We start from the raw sequence: 12,514 nt of genomic DNA on the forward strand, positions 1-12,514 counted from the left end.
TGGAAACAGTTGTCAGTCTGGCTGCCACATCAAGATCTTCAACCAAACCAACAGGTACTCGAATTTCTCGTGATAAACACCATAACAAAGTGTTATATATTTTCAGAAATAATAACTTGTGGCAAAGCACCGTGACAAAGACAATTTATGTTGCTATTGACAAATTACGGAAATATTCTTTGTTATGTGAAGATTATTTTGAATCTTACTATTGCAAGTGAAGAGAAAGAACCTTTTTTTGTTGAACTTTCTGTTGTCAAGTTGGAGTCAAAAAGAACTGTGTTGCAACGTTGTTGCAAACCATGATTTTCTTGTTTCTTTTTTGGAACTGTGGAGTAGAACCCTGCTTGAATCTGGGGAAAGGGAATTCACCCATATTATAAGGATAGACTGTTATCATATTGTGAATTTAACTGTTATAATTGTGTTGCCTTTGAACTGCCATGCATTACCTTATTGAGTTACTGTATGTATAGGTATGAGGGACAGATATCCTTTGTTAAAGTGTTTCCTTTAGATTATTTTAGGCATGGAAATCCCAGTCAGGGTAGGTATAGTGAGGGTCTTAACCAACTTTTTGAGTTAACAAAATGGCAACTTTTAAAAAATCTTCACAAAGTTGTTCGCCTCACATTTCTGACCCCTCACAGTCCACCCAAGCGTTGATGAATGTGAATTGTAGGGATTTGTGAATACGGTCTTGACACCTCTGGATTGTGATGAGTAAAATGTATAGAATCTATGGTCACCCCAGGCACGTGCAAATATTAAGCTCACATTGGGTAGAGTTTCTTGCAGCAGTAGTATGTTGGCTTTATATCTGCCTATTTAAGCAAGACGTTTCCTGGCTTTCACTGGGTTTCCCAGGCCTCTAACATTGCAGCTGACTAACAACACTTTAGGGTACGTTATCAGGCGTTATGACTACAAATTGTTCACTGTAGTTGGTATGTGTTATGTGTCCCAAAGGGCCAGTGTATACGTAACTGTGCAAAAGTAAGGCTAGCCCAGCATTATAAACAGCCCACCCACCCTCACCACCAACCCAAACTCGGTAGTGCAACCCCAGAATACTCCAAACAAAACATAAAAAACAAAAGAACAGCAATCATGCATGGGGGAGCTTGTGCTGTTCCAGCCTAAACACCTTGTCCGTTGCATTTCAAGGAGTGGGTGCATTGAAATCCCCAATGGTGCCAGAAATGGCCCAATCATTCCAGTGTGAAAGAGGAGATGCAGCCATGCATCAGGCATTCAAAAATATGAGGGGGCCCAGTGCAGCCATTGGTCGCAGGATCTTATTGCGGTCCCTGCAGTTGAAAATATGGGCCACTATTGGCCTCAGCTGCACCAAAGGCTTTGGTTTAGGGGCAATGGCTGGATGCGCCCGTTAGACCGTGAAGTGCAGTGAGAAAGACTCAGCCCTCAATATGACACGGAAGAGAGCCACAATATTGCTAAGTGAAGCCGGGTCTGGACATTCCCTACGTCAAGGTTGCAAAGGCGAGTGACTGCAATCAAACAAGGGTGCCCAGGGTACCCCGCGGTGGCCCAGTGGCGATCATGAAGGGCCCTACCACACAACTCAGCTGTCCACACAAATCAGCCTCCCAGAGATACTCACAGGCAGTATACGGGTGTAGCATCAGGCAGCCCTCCCCAGGCGCACTCCCTCAGGGCAGCAGGGTGCCGCCACAGAACCCGGCTGATAGCACCCAGTAGGAAGAGGGGTAGTCATGGCTCTGCAAGGTATGTGTATGTCCTGCCAGAGTATGTGGCATTGGTCGCGGCCTGAGCTCTGCACTTCAGGAGCGATGGCCGGTGTGCCTGTGGTCTGGGAGTGCTTCAAGTAGCAAGAGTGGGTATGAGGGCCTTTCTTATGTGGTAGCGAGAGCGGCAAGCATGCAAGCCACGCCTATGTGATTAAACAGGAGCTGCAAGGCCTAGGCGGCCATGTGCTCAGAGCCACTAAAGCAGGCTTGGACGCAGGTCACCAGAAGGAGTGTGGCAAGGAAAGAGGCCCGCAGCGAGGAGAGGATGTAGCAAGCCCAGCAGGTCTGAATATGCTGAAGACAAAAGCCAACGTGACACAGGCAAGTAGGGCCGGGCGGTCCTGCCGCATGGGTCTGGTATGCAGCTCCCACAGGGTTCCTGTGCACTGCAAGTAATCAGGAGAAGGGGGGCTGCAGTAATTCAGGTCAAGAGCGGAGTCAGCATGCTTGGGTTTTACGTTCCCTGCCGTCACAGGACGACGACTTCGGGCCGCCCCAGGCGGCACAGTGGGTGGCAGGAGCTGGGATCCTTACTGGAGGAAACAGACAAAAGCCCAGGGATCCACCCGCTGAATTCTTTCCACTACACTGGTCACCCCACCCTCAGGCTGTCAGCTGTGAGAAGAGAGGCTATTTTGTAAAAGAAGATTACCTGTGTGCCAAGTGACATCATACACGGTAGAAAATCATATTAGAGAAGGTATATTTGCGAGTTAAAGAAAAGGCTTAAATCAAAGTACAAAAGGAAGTGGGTACTTTTGGTGGCTCATATAAGATAACAATGTATGTCTCGTGTTGAGGACAGCAGGAGCATATAATGTTAATTTATTGTAATTTTTGTTTTGGACCCTTGATTATTTCCAAGGCACAGTCTAATCTGAGAAATTGTATGGGGGGAGAAATGTACAGGATAAAACGTTGCAGCATTTGTGGCCTTGCGCTAATACATTTGAAAACACATTTTATAATTCTGCTTCATCCTTGATGACAAATATTTCACAAGGGTGTGAACATTTTTAACTCACTTTGATATGTTTATATTTAGAAAAAAAAGCAAACGGCCACATACACACTCACAAGTAAAACAAAAAAAACAAAAATCTCACTTTAAAGTAAAACCTTTATTTTGTAAAAATATACAAATGTTATACCACAGAAAGGAACTGCAAGCAGGGCATGTATGTTCTGGACATTTGTAAAATGTCTCTCCTTCTGAAGCTGGATTGGTTTTCCAAAAGCGACTCTGGGTTTAAATTAGGAGGAATACAGGTTGCCTTCAGTTTACTCCTTTATTGATTTCAGAATTTCAAAAGCCAGGTTTGCAACAGCCACATCAGCATGGGAGCTAAAAATAAAAGAAGGATGCTGTAAAGTGAGGTATAACATTGGTATCAACATTTATCATGCATTCTTTTTATCATTAACTATTCCATGTTATTCGAAAATCAATCAAAATGACCATCAATTGGATGCTACACATTACAGACAGAGGGAAGGATCATTAACCCCGATAATGACTCACCCCCATGTTTATGGCCCAAGGCGAAAGCGAGGGATATAAACTGGGAAGGGTCATTATTGCGAGTTATAATGGCATGCTCAAGAGGTATACAGAGAAATTAGCACATATTGGTAAAAACAATATAGGTTTTAGAGTTGGTGTGGTGAAATAAAAAAAATGCTAGTTTATTATTGAGTGAAAACAATAGACAAATACCCTGATTCATGGATTATTTGCGCCGAAAAAAAACGGGATTTGTGCGCCATTCTGCCCGCAAATCCCCATTTGTTAAACAGGGATTTGCGGGCAGAATGGCGCACAAATCCCGTTTTTTTCAGCGCAAATAATCCATGAATCAGGGCAATAATATGTTAGTAAATAAAATGGTTTAATTATGTAATATTTAAATAAGATTGTGTTTATCAGGTTAGCCTTTTAAGTGTGATACTGGTTGAATTGCAACGGTTGAGCATGCTTTCGGTGGTACGACGTTGATTCATCGTCTGTTTTTCTTCATGGAGTTTTGAAAAAAAAGGGGGCTGGGTAAGGGCACATAAGGGGTAGCAGGGTGAGAGGATAGGGAACAAAAGAGAAGGGGGCTTTGAGGGGGGCGCGGTAAGCCCTCGAAATAAAAAAAAAGATTTGCCAAAAAACTAAGCGGAAAAGAAAACGGGGATGAATGAACATAGAACTGGTTTTGGTCCAATGTAAAAGTAAACAACTGCATTAAATGTAAGTGAAAGCAGTTTTACATTTTTTTTTCACTTCTGTGCATTAAATTGGATGTAGCCGGTTACGTTGAAGGTGCAGTCAAAAAGAGATAACCGCAGAGAGGGAGTGTCATGTTCAGAGAAATCTTATTCGGAAATTGCAAAGCCATTGCTTGAATGCACAGAAATACTTCCTGCTCTTTCCCCATCTGTTTCTGCAGTCAAAATGCAGTAAATAAAAGCAGCTGTTGAGAGCATTTCGATTGGCTCAGAGATGGTTGATAATGACCTCTATGTAAAAATAGAAAACAATTTCTAAACATTTGCTTCTTAACAGAAAGCATGCCATAGGTACCACACATTCACAAGAGTGTACCTCAGCACAATCAAAATACCGACATGCCAGCAAAGGAATCAAATGCAGAAAGAACCAATGAAATTACGTGGATCAGAGGAACGCACACTGGAGGTCGAACGTCCAGTTGACGGTCAATGCATCCCACAGAGCACCCTGATGAGTAACTTCCATGGAGCAGAACAACTTGCACTTCCTGCTCACACTGGAAGCAAAGCGATCCACCTGAGGAGTACCCCAACGTGAGACATTTTCCTCCAGAACATCCTGTCAGAGCTCACAATCATGAAAGGCCGAAGTCTGTCTGGCCAGGCCATCCGTCCGTGAAGTTCCCCTTCTCAGCAAGGAGGGCCGATGTCAGAGACACGCCGTCCTCCAGAGCCGAGAACAACAGATGCCTTGCTTCTCTTCATAGCGGCAACAAACACCACAGCACCTCATCTGTTGAGGTAGTGCATGGCCAGTGTGTTTTCCGTCAGGACAAACACAGACTTGCCTTGAACAGGGGGGAGGAAGGCAACCCTGAAAGCCCTCAACTCTAACAAGTTCATGCGCTCCCAGGTCTCTGAGGGAAATCAAAGTCCATTCACCATCAACTCAGACAGAGGAGAACCCCTAACTTTCAGGGACACATCATTGACCACCGTCTGGGGCCAGGGTTGCCATAGCAACTCACCCATTGACAGGTTTTGTCTCCAAAGGACAACCATGCAAGATCACTAGAAACCAGACTCAATACCTGCAGAAGATCTGACATGTTCCCATGAAACTGAGATCACTGGCAATAGAGGAGCCACTGAAGCAACCTCCTGCTCAACCGGCCTACTAGGATCACCAGACTGCAGGAGGCCATGAAACTCAGCAGACGCAGTAAGACTGAAGCCGGAACTCGACCCTGGTATTGAAGGAATTGCACCATCTGAGAAATGTTCGCCACTCGCTCCTTGAATGGAAAGGCTCTGCCCAAGTGAGTGTCCAAGACCCCCCGATGAATCGGAGGGACTGGAACGTTGAAACCTGACATTTTCTGAAGATCAGGGAAAATCTCAAGCTGTGCAACAGACTGCACATGCAGAACAGATAAGCCGACACATGGTTTGGGGAGTGTGCTCAGACGAGTTAATCGTTCTGGTAGGGAAAGATATGAATGACTTCCCTCCTGAAGTGAGCCACCACCACCACCTGCCACTAGGTGAAAAACCTGGGCACCAAACAAAAACCGAATGGCAGGATTGTGAACTGGTAATGATGTTGGCCCACAAAGAACCCAAGGTACTTCCTGTGCTTCGCATGGAAAGGCAACCCCAGGTACTTCTTGTGCTTCGCATGGATAGGCATATGGAAGTAGGTGTCCTGAAGGTTCATTGACACCAACCAGTCCTGCAGATTGAGGGTTTGGAGGATCTGACCTAGAGTAACCATTTTGAATTTGTCCTTGCGCAGTAAAAGATTCAACAGTCTCAAATCCATGATATGACGCAAGCCCACGTCGTCCTTCAGAACCAGAGAAAAAGTCGAACAGACCGCTTTCCCTCATTCTGAGTGCAGTACCAGTTCGACCGCGTTCTTAATCAGAAGCTGACAGATTTTCTCCAAATAGAGGGGGTCCAGAGGCAGAGCGGTATGAAAAGGGGTGTGGTCTGGAAGGCTTTGTGTGAACAGAGGCATCAACTCTGTTAAACGACCTGCAAGGCCCAAGCATCAGACATGGTGCAGAACCATTCTGAGATGAACAGAGAAATTCTCCCGCCCACTGGTGTCTGATGAAGAAAATGGCATAGGGGTCTCTGGTGGAGGCAATACCATCGCTCTGAACACCTTTTCCTCTCCCCGTTGGGAAATGTCGGCTTTGAGAGACATTTGGCCCCTTCCTGAGGGGAATAGGATGCTGAGGGCTGACAACCATGAGCCCTGCAGGCTGTCACTGGCGCCTGCTGAACAGCCATGCCCAAAGGCTTGGCTGCCATCTTAGAGAATAGAAACCTCTGCCAAGACCTGAAGGGTTTAGTACTGAAAAGGTTATACCCCTCAAATAGCATATCGAGGAGCTTTGCTTGCACATCTAGTGGGGCATCTACTGCTATATTGAAAGGCAGCAGTGTCGCTTTCTTGGGTCCCTTGCCCAGAATGTCAGTGAGCTCATACTGGACCTTAGTCCTGGATGGAGCGGACAGCCCTCAAGTGCCAACCACCTTGTCCATCACACGCTGGAAAGGCACCAGAGGTCTTCCTGGAGTCAGAACTTGGAGAATGTGTCTTTCTAGGAAAGTATCCAGTCCACTGGTTTACTGGAGAGCCATAGCTGAGGCCAACACATCCTCTCGCTCGCTGCAAAAACCCTCAGTGGAGTCTACTGCTTCATCCTAACATAAGGGTCCCCTTTCTCGTCGATGATTTGACCCACCCTCGACATGTAGCATGCCATCGCCTAGTGCCGCGTCACTGAGTTAAAGTTATGCACCGGTGCAGCGGTCTTGACGCCGGGAGCAAATCCCGGCAGTGCCGGGATGGCCTATACCCATAAGAGACAGAGCCCGGCCCATAGGCACATGGCCGCTGTATCCAGAGGGTTCCCTGTCGAGCAGAACAGACCCTGAGGGGACCGATGGTACCGCCAGCACTGGGCCCGTGGATGTTCACATGTCTAGCATCTTTAGCCTGAAGGTCCCTCATTCCTCTGCTGCTTCTTCTTCTCCATGCACACTGGAGATCTGTTCTCTGACCAACGTTCTGCAACCTTGACCAAGATAGCTTTTATTCACCTTTCTCTTTGTGGATTAAGGCCAAGGGTTTTGTTGCTCGTTCCCAAAGGGCCTTAGAGTGCATGGACTGGCACAACTCCTCAAGGTAAATGAAGTGTAGCTCCTTTATTGTGCTCTAAGTTTGCAGGGGGCCAACTGCAGTCATGTCTTTCCATTCAGCCCCCTCAGCTCCTACTGCCCCAGTTACATTCCAGAGGTCATACCTCAACACGGAGATTCAAGGACTAACATTCCAAGCAGGGCTGAGCAAGTACACCCAAGAACATGCCAATATTAACATTACAACTATATAACACACCTCCCTTCCTTGGACGGTGTGAAGAAGGCTGCAATAAAATGGAGAGAAGAAGCAGGGAGGGGAGGAAAAAGACACAGGAAGAAAAAACACAAACAAATTGAAAACTATGAAATGTCCTAACCAACCTTCATTACCCTCTTTTTATTCCAGACATCACCCTCCAACCGTATGGCACTCCCAAAGCCTCTCTGTTATCTTGGGCTCAGAACATTTTTGCTCTTCATGGGCAGTTTGATTCTGACCTGATCACCAACCATCAAATCGCTACTCGTGCACCCATACCGAACATCATACCTCAATTTAGAGGCCTCACCACTCCTTCTTAGCCTCTGACCCACACGTCTGACATCAGAAGCAACCATCTTGGAACGATTCAAACAACCAGGCATCAGCATCGTGTTGGACTTGCAACCTCTCATCATCTCAAACAGTGAGACACTAGTGGTCAGGTGTGTAATCACTCTGTACTGAAAACCCTCCAGGGCAAGTCCCTCTGCCAATTCTATTGTTCACCACAATGGTGCAGTTGAATCGTTCCACACAACAATTGCTCTGGGGGCAGTATAAAGCAGTTCTTTATGCATCACACTCCCTTCTCCTTGAGCCACGCCTGAAACACCCTTGAAACAAACTCGGGCCCATTATCTCTAAGCAACTGTGTAGGCAGCTACTCTCTCCAGAGCATGTTCTCCAGAAAGTTGATCAGGCTCTTTTCTGGTCAGTTCCCTCAAAGCCACCGCCTTGTTCGCCAACCTGCTCACAAACTTAGAATAGTATTCTAAGGTATCACACCATGATACCTAAACTGGCAAAATATTAGGTGAAATAAATTGCCAGTCTTGTGTTGCTGTGGGTTTAAGTCAAAGACAACTTCTTGGAGAGTGCTACCTTTTTTTCTTTCCTTCTCGCATTGGGGTTCTACTGGCCTGTGATCTGTGTGATTTGATCTAGTTCATTTTATCCTATCCTTCTGTTTACTGGAGTGTTTGGTATTGTTTTAAAATTATTTGAAACGCATATGAAATGTAAAGTGCCCCTTTTATACCTTTTGGATTTTCTGTACCTTTGACATTTTATTATTTTTCTGTGTTTTCTATTGGTTTTGCATTGTTTGGAAATATTTGAAAAGTTGTGTATCAACTAAATCAAATAAATAAAAATAAAAAAAATGAAAAGAATAGTATTCAATCAGGCCTAAAAATGAGGCCACCTCAATCTCATTCTTGGGTGCAGCCATTCCCGATATGGCCTTGACCGTACTGAGCTTGGGTCACACACCCTCACCGGACCAACTGTAGCTCAGGTAATCTATTGGAGACTTCCCAAATTTACAATTTCCCAAAGTCAGCGTAAGGCCAGCATCACCCAACCTCTTCACCAACCTCTTCAATACTGTTCTCAACCTAGAGTCATGCTTTTCTCTGTCACATCCCCACACCGGAATATCGTCCTGATAGAACTTTACCCCATTCACATTACCAAGTAAGTTTTGCATCTCTGAAAAATGCTAGCCACACCCTGACATACCTGAATATGTCCACATGTGTGATAAACATGAGGCTGTCAAAGGAATCCTGGTGCATACGAATCTGATGGTATGCCGACCTCCGGTACAATAGAGAGTATACCCTCTAACCTGCCAAGTCTGTTGTCATCTTGTCAATTTTGGGAAGGGGAACCTCTCTGTGATCACATTTATATGTACCTCCCTTAGGTTGATACATAGCCTGATGGCCCCATTGCTCTTCCTGACTACCACAGTGGAACTGACCCATTCGGAGGAACCTGTGCGCTAAATCACATCTTCTCTCACCATGCTATCTAATTGAAGCTCAACCACCCTCCTTAACGACATGGGCACTAACCTATGTTTTGCCACCATGGGAACAGTCCCTCTCTTAAGTTTGATCCAATAAATAAAACCTTTGAGGCATGCCAGGCTTTCTTTAAAGACACTGGGGACCCATTTGGCCACTTCGTTCTCTAACCACTGAGATTGTATTGTCTTTGCTTGTGTAAACCTATTTGGAAGCATTCGGATCAAGTGTAATGCCAAGCGCAGCTTGACAGCTCCATTAGAACAGCTCCCACCAACATTGGTCACAAACACACCACTGACAGTTATCCTTCCCTTAAACACCAAAGTGGCTTCCAACTCCAGTATGATCGCAATTGGGTTCTCAACATATGCATATGTCTTAACTCTAGCTTCCTTCAACTCACAGCGGGATAACTAGTTTTTCAGCCCCATTGTCAATCAGCATCTCAACTCCAACTCTATTAACCTCTATTATCGACTTAGGCTTCTTAATGTTCACCTTGAATATGGCATTCACCACCTGCACAACTTCTAAATGATCATATACGTCAATATCACCATAATCAGCAACATTTTCATTCAGGCTGCCACAGTGGGGCCCTGATAATCTACAGCATTTCACCAAATGTCCCCTTCTCCCACACAATCTACACTCCACATAGGTGGCAATGCTTTACCTGTCCATCGCTATATGTTGAGTGCTGCTGCATCTGTAGCAACATCTGACAGGTTGGTTGGGCTAGCGATTATAATTGCTATACCAGCCGGGAGGGGCATTCGCTTTTATCACTCCCTTTCCACTTGGGGCGCCTCTCTCTGGCAGCCTCCTTTTTGCGAATGTTCTCAGGACTAGTCTTGTCCTTACACACCACCACATTAGTCTCGATTAGCACTGTGATGCATGAGGAGGTATGCTCCACCTGCTTCGCAATCTCTATGGACCAGTCAAAGTTGTGATCTTTCTCCCTCCACAGTTACTCACGCATCTTGTCATCAGCACACTTGATCATTAATTGGTCTCTGAGGTGCTCCTCCTGGCAACAAGGAGCAAACTGACATTTGATCGCCAAGCCTCTTGGGGCAGTCAAAAATTCCTTGATGCTCTTCCCCTTCCCCCTTCTTCTGCTGTCTTGTAGCAAAGCGATAGCGAGCTGAGATTTTGTTTTCCTTCATCTTGAATGTTTTTATCAAGTTTGGCTAAGCTGGCCTCAAAAACATTTAAAACTACACCATACACCAGCGGTGGCTCTGGTAATCGCTTCAAACTCTCCTGACCCCCATACCCCAAGTAGTATTATAGCAGAGCCTATTTCCTCTCAACTGAGTAGTTTGGCCCATAAACAGATAGGACAAACATGAGGAAGTCCTGCAGTTCAGTCTCTCCCCGCTCTGGTGCAGTCACTGCTAATTATGCCTCCTCATATTCCAAGCGCTGCTCACACCAGTACCGTGTACATGCACGGCGTCAAATGAATCCAGGAAAACACAACTCATAACAGGGAGCGCCCGCTTACCTGACGTTACCCCGTCGCCCAGCAACCACGTCGAGCAGAGAGGTCCCATGGCCCAGCGCTGAGCGAGGTACGTCTCTTAGCAACAATACATGGCAGCAGTGAGACGGTGAGAAGAACCAGCACAGTGCAACAGGCCGCAGCGTACTGTGGCTGCGACCTGATCCAGCGTGCTACGCACCCTCAAATCCCAGTCACCATCAATGGAAGAAGTCTGGCATGGACGGGATCCACATCGCTCCTGGGATCCTCACAGCAGGGGCTCCTCTTCATCCAGCACACAGTAGGTGCCATTCCAATGCTGTCTATCCCCTCCAGTTGGCATGACAGACAGTTCGTCGCCAGTGAAATAAAGGACATACGCTCCTCCAGGTACATCAAATCTAGCTTCTTTATTGTGCTCCAAGTTTTGCGAGCAGCCGACTGCGGTCATATCTTTCCCTTCAGCCCCCTCAGCTCCACCTGTCCCTGTTACATTCCAGATCTCATTTTTGAACACTCTGAGATTTTAGGACTAACATTCCATGCAGCGAGCACAACCGACAACATTCTAATATTAACATTACAACTATAACAAAGGTCCTGCAGTCCTGCATGTTGTGATCCTCCTCAGGCACCTGGCTAGCCACAACCTGGACAGGGCTTGAAGCCCAAGGACTGTGCTGGATTAGGCATGTCAACAAAACAAATTAGGTAGCATATTCCCAAAGCAAGCAGAGTGTGTGGAAAAAATAAACTGAGATCACAGAGTGCAGTGACTCGATATATGCTGGTCCCGACGCCAAGTCCAGCATGTGGTGGTTAGAGGCGTCAGACAGAGCAGGCACAGAACCGTGGCACCTGGTGTTGGAAATGTTTCCGAAGATCAGGTGCACTGCTATACAAATATCATAAATGAGGAATATTTCTACTGTATTAACTCGATGTTGTAGATAAGTGGACATGCACTCAATGTATCTTGGACGTATCTGACAAATATGCATATAATTTGCACGTGACTGCATGTTTTTCAGTGTACATGTGTTATGCATGTATGTTACAGCAGAGATCTCAGCTGTATAAAGTTGCCCTTGAGGTGGATATACTAATTTATAATAGCTTGTTCCTGTTTTAGCACTGCGACTCACAGAATATGCCCGAGTGCCCAAAAATATTCAGTACAGCTGTCACAGTCACTGACACAGCAATCCTCTCTGCATTTCATGGCTAGTAGAAGGTCTTTAAACTAGGCATCTCTGCCAGTAATTGAACAGTCGCCTAAATTGACAATAACTGAATCTCTTCTTTGTCCCTCATCCACAACACCAGTCATTATCCACCTAGATAAGGAATACACCCACCCCGCCCATGTCCTTAGACCACAGTAAACCAAATCTCTGAATGGCACAGCAATGACCTCTGGACAGGCATACAGCACTATGACCATATACAAATGACATGAGTGTGGGGGTACAGTGGCATTCACAGGGTGTGTCATGAGGGGCAAAGACCTCCCTCATTGTCACAGGGCCCAACCTGCCATTCTGGCCACAGCTCAGCTGTCTTCGGAACTGTTCCTGAATGCTGATGAAGGTGCATTTTTGCCAATTTCATGTGCAAAAACGTGTTGCACTGTTTTTGGGAGCTGCAAATGTTATGCAGAACAATCTGCAGGCCGGTGTCAAGAACTGACTACAAGAATGTGACACAGGATCTCCTGAGGTATGTCTTAATCTTGAAAACTCACTGGACTGAATCTCAAGTTCACAAACGCAGGCAGTAAATAATTAGTCAGCCTTGGCTTTTC

At 45.9% G+C, this 12,514-nt stretch overlaps 1 protein-coding gene across 2 annotated transcripts in view; it reads right to left on the minus strand.

Annotated features, from left to right (window-relative positions):
* Positions 1–2,874: 2,874 nt before the first annotated feature.
* ULK4 (unc-51 like kinase 4) overlaps positions 2,875–12,514 on the minus strand; it is a 2,742,936-nt gene continuing 2,733,296 nt past the window's right edge. For both annotated transcript variants that reach the window (XM_069648276.1, XM_069648275.1), the window contains exon 37: positions 2,875–3,117. In XM_069648276.1, the coding sequence (XP_069504377.1) occupies positions 3,054–3,117 (64 nt within the window). In that variant the 3' untranslated portion in view covers positions 2,875–3,053. The remainder of the gene's footprint in view (positions 3,118–12,514) is intronic.

This window comes from Ambystoma mexicanum, chromosome 2q (assembly GCF_040938575.1).
Source record: "Ambystoma mexicanum isolate Mex_15411 chromosome 2q, UKY_AmexF1_1, whole genome shotgun sequence".
Taxonomy (NCBI): domain Eukaryota; kingdom Metazoa; phylum Chordata; class Amphibia; order Caudata; family Ambystomatidae; genus Ambystoma; species Ambystoma mexicanum.